At 44.4% G+C, this 17452-nt stretch overlaps 1 protein-coding gene across 9 annotated transcripts in view; it reads left to right on the top strand.

The window, feature by feature from the left end:
• HECW2 (HECT, C2 and WW domain containing E3 ubiquitin protein ligase 2) overlaps window positions 1-17452 on the top strand; it is a 1520428-nt gene that overhangs the window by 1221278 nt on the left and 281698 nt on the right. For 8 of the 9 annotated variants that reach the window (XM_069615717.1, XM_069615714.1, XM_069615715.1 and 5 more), the window contains one exon: window positions 2216-2311. The exons of the other annotated variant lie outside the window; for it this stretch is intronic. In XM_069615717.1, coding sequence (XP_069471818.1) covers window positions 2216-2311 — 96 coding nt within the window. The remainder of the gene's footprint in view (window positions 1-2215; window positions 2312-17452) is intronic. 9 annotated transcript variants of the gene reach the window in all.

The following is a 17452-nucleotide window of genomic DNA, read 5'->3' as shown; positions in this document are numbered from 1 at the left end:
CGCGATCCTGCAGGCTTTTATGAGGATCTTGTCTTGCAGAACCCCTGGAAGTAGGGACAACCTCATCACAGTGATTTTTAGTGAAATTATCTCTACAGCTAGGATACTCTTTGATTCCATTAACTATTTTTTGTTGAGCGGGTGTCCTACATAACTTCGGTAGGCTAAGCCATGTTTCAACCAAAACTGTCATCATCACCATCAATATTTATTTAATCAATTATAGCTCACAATACAAAGGCAGATGCAACAAATTGCATACTACTTAGCTAATGCTATCAATAGGAAAGCCATGGGTACCTCAACAAGTCTTGGAACACTTGGGTTCATAGTTTGCTGGGTCAGAGATGTTGTAGTAGACAAGTAATGAACTGATGACACCAGATCCAGGGCAACTTTGGCCTCTTAAAATATATTTAAAAAAACAATCTTAATCGCTGTGGCTTCTTAAAAGCAAACATACTGGGACTGCTGTTAAACAAGGCACCCTGATTGAAGACATTGGGCCTCATTACAAGTATGGAGTTCCAGAAAGAAGGGTGCTGGTAAGCTTACTGGCACCCTTGTTTCCGGACTGCCACACTACGAGTCTGCCTGCTGGGGCCGCTGCGCAGACAGGTCTGACACTGCGGGCACAGCAGCCCCAGTAGGCAGAGGTGTCACGGGAGCACCGGCAGTATTAGCAACAGTGTCAGTGCTTCCATCTCCCCACTCTCATAGAGTACTCTATGGGACTGGGGACTTACAAAATCTGGTGCTTGACTTACCGCGCCGCCGGGACTTGTAATGTCCCGGTGGCACCGGGAAGTCAGGCGCCGGATTCGGTGTTACAGGGTTGATGGCTACCTGCCAACCTCGTAATGAGGCCTGTTGCCCATGGGCACAGGAGCTGCATCATTAACGTATTATACTCCCCCTCGCTGCATAGTGGGAGTCTTCAACTCCACTGTAACCTGGCTCTTTTTTTCGTGATTGCATTTCAACACATCTTGTCTCCATCCACATGGCCACTTGCACTAGACATGTTGTCCGTACATTGCTGTTGGAATATTTGGTTGGTGTTGTATACTGAAATATTGGGGGGAAAAATATTAAGAGAAGGCGTCATTTCCTTTAGCCATAGTAGAAATATATATTCGGAATGATGGCTTTGCATTTGCATTTGGGTTTTATATTTTTGAAAATGTTCTTTAATAAAAATGCTCACAGTTTAATCAGTTTAATCAATTTCTGTGCATACGGGAAAAAATGCTGGTCAAATGTTCTAATGATATGATATGATGTCATGCTCTGTTCTGGTCACATAATGCACTATCTTTGATGCTGCTTTTCACTGCTGGGCTTTTGTTGGTCCTGTATAAAACTGACATCACGCCACCAGTTTGATGTATCTGTATAACCCCAAAATAACAATAATTCAGCCAGTAATACAGCTGGCGAGGCTACAGGCCCAAAGCAAATTAAAAGGAGCCTTTGAAACTAGTAGTATTGCACGCTGTCTGGTTTTAGGACTCCACCCGCCTTTACATTCTGCTTTGTACTTTTATTGTGCCTTGTAGCTGCGCTATGTTCCTGAATCTTGCCACAAACATCCCTACCTCTTCAGCATCTGCAAACCCTCCAAAAGTGCTACTTTTACTTTTGCAGCCTCCTAGCATTGTTATGTCACATTCCACCATTTGCCCCTTGAACCCGCTGCAGGAATATTTCCTCAAGGGTTCTTTTGTGCTGCATTACTTCCACCAGGTTACCAGATCAACAGGCGGGGAAATGCAGTAGAAGGTACTTTAGAGGGTGATGTGGAACTAGGACAACTGAAATGAATAGAATTATTCAGCATGCTATAATTACTGGTTGTGTAGTTTGATGTATAGTTTGATGTGTTGCTGTCAAGTTACTGAAGAAACCGTACTCTATTCAGGTGTTTAGCACAATAGTGTCACTCTGCAATATATATTATAATAACAGAGGTTCTAGCACAAACATGAATTCATACAAAATCGTAGTCACTGCTCTTCTTCCTGCTCACAACTATTGACACATATACAGGCACACCGACGAGTTGTCCATATAGTGTGATAGGATGAACCACTTTAGATGCAAAATCGGAGCCACTCTGTTATATACTGTGGATCAGATTATATTTGCTGCATCTGAATATTAGAATTTAAAATATAAGACGCAAACTCATAAGATTTCTGTAATTTCATTCTAGGTTCTCAAGCAAACGGCCACCAGTCTTTGCGATCACTGCCTTCCATACGGCACGATGCTAGCAGATACCAGAGGGTGGATGAGGCTCTGCCACCAAGTGAGAAACTCTTTCACCTCCTCCACATGGCACAGGGCACAGGCAGTCTCACCAGCGTGGCTAGCACAATGCAATGCTTACTATGAGGTGGATGGTGTGCGGGAGGCAGCGATAGGGAGGGTATTTGTTGAATAGAAGATAAGACGTTTTGGGAAAAAAACAACATACTCGCCATCTATAGATTTGCAGATATATGAGTTGAAAGCAAACCATTTGCATAGCGTTGCTGTAGATTTGAAATATAATTGAAATGTTCTAGGAGAGTACAGCATGTAACTAGAAGGGTTGCTTAAACAGCGCTTCACTAACAACGCATCTGTTTAGTACTTGAATGTTGGGGTTGCCCAAGCTAGACACCTTGATCTCCCACATCTGTGTCCTTTCACTCTGCTATGTCTGCCTGGATCCCAAGGTGTGCCCCTTCTGCTGACAGCCTGTGCCTTTCTCCAGGTGTCTGGGTGGCAGGCCACAGGATGCATGACATTAGTAAGGCAGAGATGAAGGAAAATGGCCCCAGGACCCTACCAAGGCCAAGTGGGAAAACATGGATTGCCAGTATAAGGTCCTGGAAGCAATGTGCACAGTTCCCCCTGTTCTGGCTACACAGTCCCCCCTGTTCTGGCTACACAGTCCCCCCTGTTCTGGCTGAGCAATGATATCACACAGCTCTTTTAGATGGGCTCCTTCTGGCATGCCTTCATGACCTAGAAATGAAGAGCGGTCGTATTGGATCCTCCTGTCTTGAGGTAGGATTCTGTGAAATCTCACTTTCTGGGCATGTTGATTCTTCACTCTTCCCAGGGCTTCTTGCTGAAAGGGTTATAAGAGGCAACGCTTTGTGCGATCCTGCATGAAGAAACATTACGCACCCGGATCACTGTTATGTGTGTGAAAAAAACGATGTACATATGCTGCATTTTCAGTTGACGATACGTTTTCTGTTTTCGCCATATTAGGAACACACTTAAGGTGTAATGGGTTTGATGCTAAATTGTTAGTCTGCCCACCACTCCAGGCTCCACATGTGCACTTGGATGCCAAGCTCAGCTCCCTCAGGAAGGGCAGAAACACAGATCCAGCTCTACTCACTGCATGCCACGCGTGATTTCAGCATCAAGATTGCTTGCATTCCCTTCCTCCCATAGGATTCCCTACCATAAAACCAGATGCAATACTACCAAAAGCTTACCCTGCTTCAAACCCTATTTGGTACTGCTCCTTTCACACCACTTTTTGCCTGCTGCCCTTTTCCAGACTTGCTGCTGATGTTTGTTGGAGCTTTCTGTTTTTCTAAATTATGGCTATTTCATTAAACAAGTGCATGCTCTTCCAGTAATGTTTAGCCTTCCGTGGTAGCACCGTTGGGGTGGCTAGGTTTTCACCAAATTCATCTTTGTACCCCTAATATCGCACACACTCCTTCAGGTAGACCCCACCGCATGAACATGTAGCTTACGCAAGCCTGTGCTGCATTTGCTAATCCCATGGCTAGGGATGGGAAAAAGGTTTGCCAGTAGCATGTCATTGGTGGATTCTGCCCCCGCCCCTAATTCCACTTTAATCCGAGGCAGATGTCTTTTAAATTCACCTGTGATTTATGCCAAGAGAGTGTGAGCATACAAGGGAGCCTCTGATTCCAAATAAATAGTGTACTCAAAGTTTCCTGGCCTCTAAATGCAATGGAATGCCTGGAAATTTGGCCACTCATGGTGCGCAGAACATTCCTAGCCTTTCACTAAACGAAGCATCATCAGGCTCTTGTTGGCTTTAATTTTTGGACTCTTAGGCCCTGATTCACAGAGCGTTTTCCAATGGGGTTTTGCCATTATAAAACGCTTCTGTGAATAAGGCCCTTAAATTGGGTGAAATTGTGCCCAAGATGTGAGATGGATGTGGCCAAAATCTTGTAACATGACTGATCGATTTCGAATGAGAGTAGTAGCATATTCTGCTCCTTTTATGTTTTTGTTCACTTCCAAATGTAATAGAATGTAGTAAAATCTGAGAAAAATACAACATGATCATTACCTATTCATCGTCAGATATTGCTCATTAGTTGCAGAGCCACCAGTTTTCCAACTGTTGTCATTTATGGTAAATGGCTGAGGCAGGCGATCAACTGTACTGAGTGCTGCACTACTATGGCGTTAATCCCCCATTCCAAGGGCTGGACCGGGGGGTAACCGCCCTGTATCCCAAATTAATGGCCGAAGTGAAGTGAGGGCGTATAACGAGGGCTCCGGGAGGTTACCCCCGTCCCAGCACTTGGAACGGGGGATTAAGGCTATTAGCACCCCGGGTTGCAGCTCTGGCAATGCGGGGCGCTAAAAATAAAGTATTTTCATTCGTTCAACGGGACGCCATGCGCGTCCCTTTGAACGAATGAAAAATATGTACCCAAGATGGCCTCCATGGAAAGGGAAGCAGGGCTTTGTATGCAGCCACTCTTCTCTTTCCATTGCAGCGTGCAGGAGCTGAGAAGAAGGTACTGCTGCCTCAGAAATACAGTAAGTGGGGGGTGGAAGAGGGAAAGCAACAAAAAAAGGTGACGAAGGGTGGGGGAAGATGGCGATGGGGGGCCGGCCATCAGGAGGGATGGAATGTGGGCTTTCATTGCTGGTTGAAGCCTGCGTTCCTAGTCACCTGATTGGCTGGCTCCCCCTGCCAGGGTTCTAATACACATTCCATGCTGTGTGTTTCCTTCTTTATTTATGTAAACCAGTGCATTTCAAAAAGGTACACACAGCGTGGAATTGGGACACTCAATGCCCTATGAAGCAGTGAAAGAGAAAGGATGCCATGCCTATGTCCTGCTGAAAGCAGCGTGGTCCTGGCATGGCATCTCTACCCTTCCCCAGTTCTGGCATCAGGCCATCTGTGAAAACATCAGATGCCCAACAGGTTCACCAGTGTACAGAAGGTGGCTCCAAGGAACTGTGGCAGAATGTGCCTCTACATTTGTCTATACAAAATGTATTTGCTAAGTAAAAGCTTGTTTTAGTTCCTCTAGAAAGTGACATAGCTTTAACTTGTTAATCACTTTTAAACAGCATGGGTACTGTACAGGCAGGAGTAAGAATAGTGTTACAGTAACGCCCCTGTCGACACCCATTTTTGACTTAAAAAACATAACCTCTTGTAATACTCTGCATCAACTAGCTGTCGACCTATGCAAAGCATGTGATTCTAAGCAGATACAGGTAACAGAAAGATTACTACTGGGCAAGTAATGTTTCTCATACATTTAAATTCAATTTGTATTGTATCTTATAAGTGCAGGAACAGTGTCACATAAACAATTGAAACACGGGATTGTTGGATTCCCTTTATTTAAAATGCGTATATGACAGTGTTGCTACACATATAGAATACATTAAAAAAATGTAAATATTGTACTTTAAAAAGTCCACATATATTACACAGAGGGCACTGCATCCATATGCACTCCTATACATACAGTTCCCTCCATGCATTTTTAAATAATTTTTGATAAGCGTGTAAAGGAAACGTGGAAATCCAAGTAGAGCTGGGTTTTTATGTGCCACTTGCCCACGTGTACAAAACAATTTGTAAATGTCTCCCGCCATGTGTGCGGCTGTAAAGATGAATTCACATGGACTCTTACGGAATCTGACAACTTTGAGAAGGTGCCAAAAGCGAGCAGATTCCATAGGAATCCAGAGCATCTCGGCTAACTTGAAAATAACATGCTCGCCGAGACGCTCCTGTGTTTGAGAGGTAGGGGCAGATGGGGGTTGAGACCATATGTTTTGATAGGTGCCCAACTGTGCCTTTCAAATATATGAAAACTGCCTGGAGTAGTAAAGGAGGCATTAAACCATGGTTACTCCTATTACTCGTGACTTTAAGGTCTTCTTTGCTAATCCTGGCAACTCCAAAATGAAGGACATACTCCACAGGGGTCTGAAATCTTTGGCTCTCTAGATGTTTTGGACTACGACTCCTACAATCCCTGACCATCGGCTTTGCTGGCTATTGTTGGTAGGAGTTGTAGTCCAAAACATCTGGAGAGCTATCTGAATATGTTAGTCTTTCTTATTTTGTTATCTGAGCTCTACACCAAATTTGGACTTCACTGAGACTCTGATGCCTGCAGACTGCTCGCCTCATCTCCCTGTGTTGTGCAAAATGGCAATCCTTGATTCAAATCACACTTCACTACAGGACTGAAGAGCCCTGATTCAAAATCATTGTAGGGTGTGTACCTGAACGCAAATGTAATTCAAATTGCATTGAAAGACGGACACATGTACTTGGGACGTACAGGACTAGTGTTAAACAAAGTGGGTTCAAGTGGCATTGTTTCTCCTAAACTTGTTCTTTGCTTCTGGCTTGTGCTGATGAGCACAACACCCTCTTCACACTGACTGAAGGCCTCTGTCCTTTTCTTTTAGGGGTGGGAATACAATTGTCTGTGACCTCCAAGTTAAAAAAGTGAGGTCACAGTGTAGTAAAAGGTAGGTGGACATTAGTTTCGTGTTAGTTGGGATTTTGTTAAGTTGGTAGTCTGCTGTTTTCATCAGTTATTCAAATATGTGCTGGGGTTCAGAAGCTTCAGGTTTTCTAGGAGTATGTCCAAGTGGCTCTCTTTCCATGGTTCTGGTAAATGTCGGGGTTGCTTTGGTTGATTTTGCAGGTCGTGGTGATTCGACAAAGATGGTGAACAGGATGGGGAGGTGGTCTCCCCAGGGTAAGTGGACTGTGGCAGAGACAGTGGTGAAATTCTCGTTACAGAAGACGCCAGTCAGGGTGCACCCTTTAACTATTTGTTGGAGGTATAGACTGGCGAGTGTTGGGGAACGCGACTTTGTGGCTGCGTTGTCCTCTTTTTTAGCCAAATGTTGAAATATCTACTATGGGGAGGAGTTGACTGTTTACCGAAAGGTTGGTTACTAGGTTGGAGCAGTTGTCTACAAAGGACAAGCAGGGACGTCATGTGGGGGTCACCCTTGCTACCCCTGTGGTCTCCCTTGCTACCCCTAGAAAATTAAGATTTTTTTAAAAACTTTTTTAAATTTTTTTTTTTAATGTATGGTCCTGGGATGTGGCCAGTGTCAGGTGGCTCTTTATTTTTGGAGTGGCTAACTTTTTTGTGCAGGCCCCTTTAAAAAAGAAACAGGGTTCCACAGGTGTATCATTTTGAGCAGTGACGCTAAATAAGAAAGAATATGAATAACACATAATTTGTCTTTCTGGAATTCTATCCAATGATTGCCAGACTCATAAAGGTTTATTTCCAGGCACATTTCAGGTGGTGAGTCACTGATTTAGCCTGTTCTTAAACACCTCAACTCATCCTTGTCCCGGGAGGATAGCACAGCGGCAGCGTGCGCGTCTTAGAAGCAAGACGACACAAAGCAACAACAGGTTCAATCCCCGGGTCCGTGCTTAGAAACCTCTGAGTGTTTAAGCGCGTTATAAATACGTAACTAAGACAAAGAAATGTCCCTTGCTGTTTTGTCAAGGGGTGAAAGGTTGTGTTCCATCGCTTCCTGTGATGTCAATTCGAGGTGTGGGATCAAATGACATCACTTCCTGTGATTTCATTGGAGGGCAAAGGTCATGTGATGTCACTTCCTCTACCCCTGGCCTTTTGGTGAAATGACGTCCCTGAGGACAAGCTGCAATATGGTGATCTGTAAATACGAAATAAGCTTGGGATGAACATGTGTGATGTCGAATGAACTGGCAAAACACAATTGCACGGGCAATTTCATAACATAACTGTGGCATAGAGGTCTGCCCCTTAACTGGGACCATCTTGTATAGTAATGCTGCAGGTTGATGTGCAGCGGTGTTGCTAGGTCTGGAAAAGATCTGGGGCTACACTAATTTTGGGACTGTTGGGACTCCAGGCAAGCCTGCTTTTTGGCTGTAGCCCCTGAGCTTCTATCCAGGTCTAGAACAAAAAGACCTGGGACTATATACTCCTTAGACACCCCCCCCCCCCTCGGTTGATGTGCATGATTGCAGGGTGCTATGTCAGTTAGCATGCGTGGATCTGTGTGCGCCTAAATATTTTCTTGACCCTTGAATGGCTATGTGGCGCTGCAGTTTAAGCATGTAAATGAGTTTTGGAGGCGAGTAGAGCGCTCCAAGCCCAATTGGGTACCATTGGGTGCCATGTAGTCACATGCACAGACACTGATTTGTATTGGTGGGGACAGGACCTTGTACAGTTCCGCAACTTGAATAGATTCGATTTACTTTAAAGTAGCAATCTCTATTATCACACTACCATCAGCATGTTATGTTATGTTATGTTATGCTATGTTACATACACTTAGCGCACGTTCGCCGAAAGTCACCTTGGTGCTGGAAGCCAGAACAACAGTATTTCCTATAGAGAGTTTAAAATAGAAAGGTTTTCAGTAAACGACGGAAGGTGAGATAGCCAACCGTTCCACGGAGCGAGAGAGGCAAAACGTTCCAGGCATTGGCAGCGGCTACCGAAAAGGCACGGCCACCCATGCATAAAGGACACAATAAAAGACATCCATTTTATGCAAACCTCCCACTTCTCCATTAAGCTACGGAGTGAAATCTGTTACCCCAGGGACACAACACCTGCTGCCGTTTTAGCCAGGCTGTAGAACTGGTTATAAAGTGATAACAGCATATGGGGATCAGCAGACACCTAACTAGGGAGGGAATTCTCAAAGGATTATGATATAGGGATCCACAGAGTGACTAGAATACCTTAAAATAAATAAATTTAAATACTGTTCATGGGTTTCTGAGGCAACCTGTCGCTACAGTGTTGCAGAAAAAAGCCTCATGACACTCAACCGGACGACTTCCTTACAAGCAGATTACCCGGGTGGAGCTTCATCACGCAATAGGGAGGTCATAGTTATCCATAGTAACGCACATGTCTAATCAGACATGTACGATGGAGAACTGTTTTATAAGTGAAAAAGGGGTATCAATGGTGGTCTGCCTTTGTGTATTTTGACGAGCAGTTCTTCTTAGACATGGCACCCCAGTTTCAGATGCGGCTGCTGCCCCCGCCCCTGGTCATGCCATATTATAATATGCGTGTCCTCCTCTCCTTGCCCCACCCCCGTAGCATAGTGAGATGTATTGTTTAGTTGTCTCCCAGCACTGAGGCCGGGCTCAGCGGTTGCGCATCTATACATCAAGATGCATTGGCATGGGTGTGACGTATGCTTGTGGAAAAGAACAACACGCAATGAAGAATCAACAAATATGATCCACAAAAAAATGGTTCATGTTAGGAGGACCGCAATCCATTCTAGATGGCTGTTTTATGGCCTGCGTAATTAGATGGGAAATTCAACTGGTAACACAGCAGCCGCCACTTCTGGTTGGTTTAGTTCTGGGCACGTGTTGCGTTTTGGTCAGGATTTGTGGTCCTGCTATTGATTTCCTCCGTTCTTGATCTCGTCTGTGTTTTGAAAATTAGGTTGCATTAATATACTACGGAATATCATCTCTGTTATGTAACATCAACCTTTTCTGGGATTAAGAGCAGAAAAGTGTTATGGGGGTCTAGGTGTAAGGCAACACCTGACTGTTTTCCATTGGGTGAAAGTGATGAACCATTATTTGATTCGCATATTTTGATGGCATCAACTGGTGGCATCGCACCTGTTGCAAACGAAGGGTCGTCTTGTTCCTTTTGCTTGGTTGCTACTGCACGTTGCTTCACGAGCTTTCTTACCTGGAAGTACAGCGGAACTACAACCAAAGTCATTCATGCACATCAACGATTTTGTATTTGTAATTGATTCAGGAAATTGATCCCTGTGGAATGTGCAGCAATTTGCTACCCTTGGATCCCGCAGCCAACCCGCTGCATTCAGGCAAAAGGTTGCACCATAATAAGAATCTCCGAGAAGCGTCATGATAACATCTGTGCCAAGCGCAAAGGGTTAGCCTCCTCACAAAGCCGCAAGCTTCTATTAAAGTTTAATGAGAGAAACAAATGCAGCTAAATGTCATCTAGTGATGATTTAGACTATAGGAAACTATTTCCTGGATACATCACCCTCTGAATAATGTACGAGATGAGAGAACACTGGCCGAGAAGGAATACACATCACTTGAACCATCACAGCTTGTAAGCACCACAAGGAGCTTTTTAGACGCCTGCAAAGCATTGGGCGATCAGCCACCGAGGAAATAGCGTACAAGAACATCCTGAAATATTTAATAATAAGCTTAATGTTCTTTCAGCATTGGTACTTTATGTCCCAAAGCAGAATGTACATTAAACTATGTGGTTCCTCTTATGTTATATAGCACAGCTCGCACATTAGCTGGGGTGTAACCATCCATGTTTATAAATTGGCATTCAGTCAGCACATTGGATAGATTATCTCAGGGCAACTTGATGCCTGGAGTCCTGCCTTGAAGTCATGACACAAGCAGGGAAGGGGTCGACCTCTTTGCATTCCCTTGTCTACAGCAAGACCTTCTTACCTTGCGCCCAATGACGCAGAAACCTGCCCACGAGGTGTATGATTGATTTTTCAGCCTGTTCTTGAAGTCTTCTCTCACCCAGGAAAGTTTAAGGTTAGCATTTATTCATCATTTAGATCTCTTTATGAGAAGTGCTGCACAAGTAGTTGGGATGCTCTGTTCTTCATTCATCTTTACACATGGACTTCATGGACGCAAATGAACGAATTCCTCATTATTCAAAGCTGCCACTTCAATCAATGCTTCTTACCTTTCATTCAAGCTTCCTTAGGGGCTTCTTGTCTTGACACTTTCTAATGAAGCATGGCAAAATGTAACATGCTATGTTATGCCATGCTACAACATACAGCACTTGTCCTTGATATTTATTATATCGACTGACCCCTGATACGCCTCCTGCCATGGTGTGAGACCCTGCATCTGATCAGCAACCCCAACCCATTTATTTTTTACCCTCTTTGCCGATAGTCTCTAAGGCAAACTAAATGAGTTTCTCCACTCTGGAATGGATGTGGTGCTAGACGCTAACCGCACCACACATGCGCAACGTTTGAGCCATACCTAACATATTGCATCATCTACTATTCTACAGACTAGACTCGGTAGACTCGGTTCCATCCCAAAGATGGTGAAGAGTGCCTTAGATGTTTATATAGGCTTGGATATCCTCTATAAGCACGGCATTGGTAGTGTAGGTGTATGAACGCCCAATTAAAGGGTGCAGCTGTGGGAGCCTTTCTCAAACAGCTCCATCAATGATTTTTTTTATTGTGAAAAAAGGTTCTATAACATCATCAATTTTAAAGAAAATAATATTATAATCCGTTGTTCAAAATATAATTTTGCATTTTAACCAAATAACACTTAGGTTTTTACTTTTCAATTACTATACAGTCACTCTTTATTTTCTTTTTCTTTTTTTAATTGGTAATGGCATGCTGTTGGAGTTTTGGTTCAGGTTTAATAATAACATTAAGTGCATTGTTGGAGTGTTACTTACTGAATTCCATTGATGTTTTTGACAAACCTGAAGGTGTCTCCCTAGCTAGTCCCCGGGGATCTGTCATCCAGGTGGCCAGGACACGGCCCTCGCTATTGGATCCAGTTCCTGGGGGTGGACTAGTGAGGGTGGATCACCTGGATGGGGGTTCCTTGGGGAGTGGGAGTGGGACACTGACGGGTGAGACGCAGTATACCCATTCTTTCAACACATTTTCCCCATCCTATCCCAGTGGATATTCCAAAAACACTGCCCCCCCTTTTCCGACACGAACACTTTCGCATGATACAAAAGACAACTAACTAACACCAGAGCCGTTTACTTGACATGTCCCAATACAAGGGTCAGGCAAAGTCAGGCAATTGACCCAAATCACCCACACACCTGATGTTCCTTTTCCTTCCCCACAGGGATAAAAGGTGGAGCATGACAGCACCCTACGAGGAAGGCAGGACGTGAGAGCTATCTCAGCACCACAGCAGTTCAAGAGGAGGCGAAAGACAATGCAAGTCAAGAGGATACCAAGGGGAGAAGTGAACTTGCCCTTATCGACAGAGACCCATGAAGCCTCGAGAGAAGGACTCGTAAGACGGCGAACAAAAGCCAGCATGTGTTGCAGCAGATGTCAGTGATACACAAGACCCTCCTTCGCTGATAACCAAGCCGGGGAGAGACGCTGGTCTCTGTGGTACCAACCGTGACTCGAAGGAGAAGAAAGTGATGCAGTTCATAATAGCCAGTGAGTCGAGGGCAGAGTCGATAAGAAACCGGGCTGTGTTGAGCAAAAGTAGCATGCGGCTATTGAACTTTGAAGAAATAAAGGAACTATTGAAAAAGTGGGGGAAAAGGCTGCACCAGAGGCGTACGGCACCACGTGGGTGCTCACGCAGAAAACTCTGAGCGATTACCCGAAGGTAGAGACTACCATAACCAGAAGGCCTTGGGAAGAGGCGAAGAGAGGTAAAAGTGGTCATACAGGGGTCTTGTAAAATCCACTGTACCGTTGAAAGTCTTTGACCGACAGATGATTGCAAAGAAGGGAAATTCTGCATGGTAAAATCAGTAAAGAACTGTGTTTCGTAAAGTTGGCGAGAGTGAACCCGGCAGAAGGAAGCCGGCAACCAAGGGTAAATCCTGATGAACTGTATAAAGAGACATTTAGTTTTGTTTGAGTACAAAAGTATTGTAAGACCAGGGGAAAAGGGGTCCCCCCCTTGGAGCCTGGCAGAGGGAGAACCCGAAAGGAAAGCCATTGTGAACCCAAAGGATGGAGGCTGGAAGTAGGAAAAGGGGTCCGAACCCAAAGGAGGGAAATCTAGGGGTGGAAAGTCACCACCCAAAGTTCATTGAGAAAAGGAACTGTTTAATTGTTTTGTGGAATACAACTGGTGAGGGGTCTGCGCCTGCAAGAGGGGGGCCCAGGGGTCAAGTCATCACCCCAAGTATACGTGGAACAGAACTGTGTTTGTTTGTTGAAAGCATCAGGCCCTTGAAGGCAAGAGACTTTTCATTGAAACAAGACTTAACCATCGAAGAACCTGATAGCTGATACAGAACTCTTGGCTCGAGTGTGTGGTGTGCTCCAAGGTCCGACTTTGTCCCGTGCTGAAAACGTGGAGAAGGGAGACCCCTGGCAATCACATCCTGACTTATTAATTGTAATTGTAAACACTTCTTTATTTATTGAACCCTTATCCCACACTCTTTGTGTAATTAGTGTAAGGAATTGGCAATAGGCTTTTCTTAGTATAGTCCCTTCTGTTTTGACACAACGCCACAAGGACTCCCTTATTTCTCTTTTGATGGTCGACGCTTGCTACCATCTTAGATTTAGGTTTAGATTAGGCGTTTTTCCACCCTGCATTTACAGTTTAATAAACACCCTTGAACTGTGATCACTTGTGTCTGTCTTTACTGTTGCCACCATAAGTTCCTTACATGTTCTTCTATGCTACAATTCCCATAAAGCTATTGGGAGGGTGAATTAAAGCTCAGATTGCTGTAGTACAATTGTTGCTAGAAACGCTGGTGGGAAGGATAAAACCCACCAGTATTGCTCTTTACCAGAATCAAACCTGAAATGCAAAGAAATCCTGGTGTCTGCCGAGCAGTGACTTTTACAGAGGCCCCTGATGTTTGACATCTGCCACTCCACCAAAATCAATATCCTATAATCAAAACACCCTTGATTTAACAGTTAAGCACGTGTCTCTTGTGTGACGGAGAGGAGAAGAGAAAACTGAATGTGGGGTAACATCTCCCAGGACAGCAAGAAGGGCACTGGGTAGCAGATGGCAGGGTACAGACAGAAATAGTATCAAGACACTAGCAGGTTCACTGTACAGGAGCTAGGAGAAAGGGCATACTGTGTATTCTCTATATGTTGGTGTGGTGATATTTTCATCGGCTAGCCTCACTGAGCTTGCCAAAATATTTAATATTTTGTGTACACAAACTTCTGTAACGACAGAGAAATTCAGTTGTCAGAGGATAGTTCCCCAAAATAAACATGAGGTAAAAGAGTATTAGCTGACTAATGGTGTCTAAACTTCAGTAGAATATAATGGTAATAGGGTGCCATAGTACTAGCCCCACTGCTGCACGAGTAGGTGAGATCAAACTAGGGGCGTATTTAACATTTTGAAGTTCTGGCCAAGGATGCCATTTTCGGGACTCACATGTTCCCATAGTCCGACTGTGCCCTGCTCGCCTAGGCACGCCAGGCTTTAAGTACCTACTGACCAGTTCATGTTTATTGATGCTGGCATGACAGGCTGAACCATTTCATTGACTACACTACTGATGTGGAGATGTATTTGGGGAGATAACATGTTTTTGTCTCGTCACTTAACTGCATCCTTTGTCCACATAATGCTACGTCATCAGCATTCAACGTGTGCATTTGACAAATAGCTGCATTGAATCGACTTCCTGCTATTTGTCTGGTGCTTGATTACATAATATAGGATAATATTCTTATGGGTGAAAGGGTTCCAATTATTTTCATTTTTAGAACCAGCAGGAAATGTTGCCTGTGGTTCCCCATTAAGCATCAAGCCAGTAACATAGCTCACCTGGTTTAGTTCTCGCGGGTGCGACCTTTGTGCGATCTGCAGGTTGCAGGATCTAATCCCAGCAAGGCCAACTCAGTCTTTCATCCTTCTGAGGGCGATAAATGTGTACCAACTTCGGTTGGGATGTTTCATATGTGTAAATATGTTCTATGTCCAGAGCTTAGGCGTAAGCACTATATAAATAATACATCGTTACCATTAGGGGCTAGCGATAATAGAGCAAGGCCGTGACGGAAAATAGCAATGACTAGTAAGCAATCAATTCTAAAGGAAAATCTTTTGGCAGAAGCGCGTTACAAGCTGCACATTCCTTTCACATTTCAAATAGAACAGTGAAGACTGGGCATCTTATTTATAGGAGGCAAATCTTCTTTAAGCGATGGATGGCTACAGATGGGAGAGTTCCAGCAAGCTTGAGAAAGGGCCTCTTCCGGCTCAATATGTATGAGGGGGTTAGAGCTGATCCCCCGTCTGGACACAGCAGCAAGCTTTCAGCCGATTAGTGCACACACCCCTGGCAGAAGGGGTACAGTCCGAAAGGATCCTAGCAGTCTCACGTCCTGATCCCAGCAGCGACCTTTCAATCTGCCCTTCATCATTCATTTGAGTGTCACTATTAAAAGGGTTCACTTTATTTTGCCTTTCCTTTGATACTGAAGAGAAACACTTCTGGATAGTAGTCCAAGCTCAAGGCTTACGCGGGCGCTTCTCAACGATCTCACCATAGCATAAGGACTGGGCCTAATGGTGAGCAGACGCCATTATTTCCAGTCACGCCAGGGCTGTCTTCTAGCACTCCTGCTGTGTAACCTATGTGTAAAGCATCATCCATAGAAGTGGAAGCCTTTACTCTGGGCAGGCCACACTTCAGACCTTACACTACGCCAGGTGTGTTGTATGAGGACTTATGGAACAAACCCCGCTGATGTTGCACGTAGATCATCACTGCTCCTGAGGTTAACGGTCTGAAGATTAAGTGTGCCAAGGCGTGCACCCTGGGCCCATTATCACACCCTGCCGAGAGCTGACGGCTCGGCGACATGGATCCCAAGTGGATATTTGGTGACACCTTGTCAAGGAAAGAGAATTGGTTGTGTCGCGATAACAGTAAAACCATGAAAATGGGTCACTGGTGCTCAGCCACCTTCTGCTTTGCAAGGGAAATTGACATGGCTTGCAGTCATAAAAAGAAAAAAAAAGAACGAGAAGCTTAACTTTGCAACACAATTCTGATGAATTTACTTACTGGCCATATATATATGTATATGTATATATATATATATATGTATATATATATATATATATACACGCATATGTTCGGTAGGGAAAGGAAAGGTGGTAAAAGAGAGAAACATTAAATCAAAGGGAATCAGAAAGAGACCACGGAAAGGAAGAAGTGGGAAAGTGGTAGAGGCAAAGGGGGCATGTCACTTGGAACCCCCATAAAGAAAAAATTGAAAAATCTATTCGAAAACAATGTGAAAATGTTGTTCATTTTTCAGAAAGTCCCGAAAAAAATGGGTAATTCGCATTTCTAAAATACCACCATTGGCACCCAGCCCACTGAGGCCCTAAAGAAATGCATAGGACAACATCGTTGGCTACAATTACTTACCTGGGAATTTTGGGCACGGTTGATTAATCGGGAGTAAAAGTTCACGAAAATGTGCTCGTTTGAAATTGGATTTCTCGCCTCAAGGACCAGCATTATAACCCTGATCTCTCCTGCAAAGGTGGCGGAAAGCAGCTCTGCCCACTTCCCTCTGCCAGCAGTATTGGGGGATGGCACCAGCAGGCAGGAGTATCCTAGCTGGCCTGGGCTTCCGCCACTGGTGGATCATCTGGTGGTAGTCCACTATCGCTGAGGAGACCACCACCCACATTTGACAATCAGGACAAAAATGTTGTGTTGCCATAAACCATTGTAATGCTGTTTTGTTAGCATCCTACATGAGTGTAATCTCTGGTTTACATGCATCAAGGTTATTTAAATCGAGCAACCAATTAGTAGCTATTTTCTCTCTGATGTTTAAGAAACCCCGGGGAGCCTCCTATTGGAGAGGAGGTAGGGTGTGAAACTTGGCGTGTCTGAACAGTGCCCCATTTTCCAGGGTCTTCAAAACACTATCTCAACCTTCCTGGTTAAATGTGTTCTTCCTGAATGCAACCAGGTGACAAAAGGTGAAACTCTCCTTCAATAGGGAGCCTTATCTTTCTATGGGTTTGAGGACCCAAGGGAAAGTCTACATCCATCCTGTGAGTGGGGCCTCCTACCTGGTGTGGTGTCGACTTCATGGTCAAGCGAATACAAGGTTGTTATATTCCACACAGTAAGGATGCATGACTAAAAGAGGTTCGGCCCTTGCATGGTCGACCATTAGACAATTACTCAACATCCATTGTCACAGGAAACTTTAAATTAAGCCTGTGCAATTTTGTGTGCAGCTTTCAGGACATGGAAGCACATTATTCAAGCATCCAGCAATAGGGTCTAAACACAACCTTAAAGAAGTGGTGGCTGATGCAGCATTACTTGGTCACTTCCAATGGATGATCTCTCGGCTGCTCCAACAGCTCTGTGCGCTGTAAGAGCTGCAGGTG

This window comes from Ambystoma mexicanum, chromosome 9 (genome assembly GCF_040938575.1).
Source record: "Ambystoma mexicanum isolate Mex_15411 chromosome 9, UKY_AmexF1_1, whole genome shotgun sequence".
Taxonomy (NCBI): domain Eukaryota; kingdom Metazoa; phylum Chordata; class Amphibia; order Caudata; family Ambystomatidae; genus Ambystoma; species Ambystoma mexicanum.
This window is presented reverse-complemented; position numbering and strand designations above follow the sequence as displayed.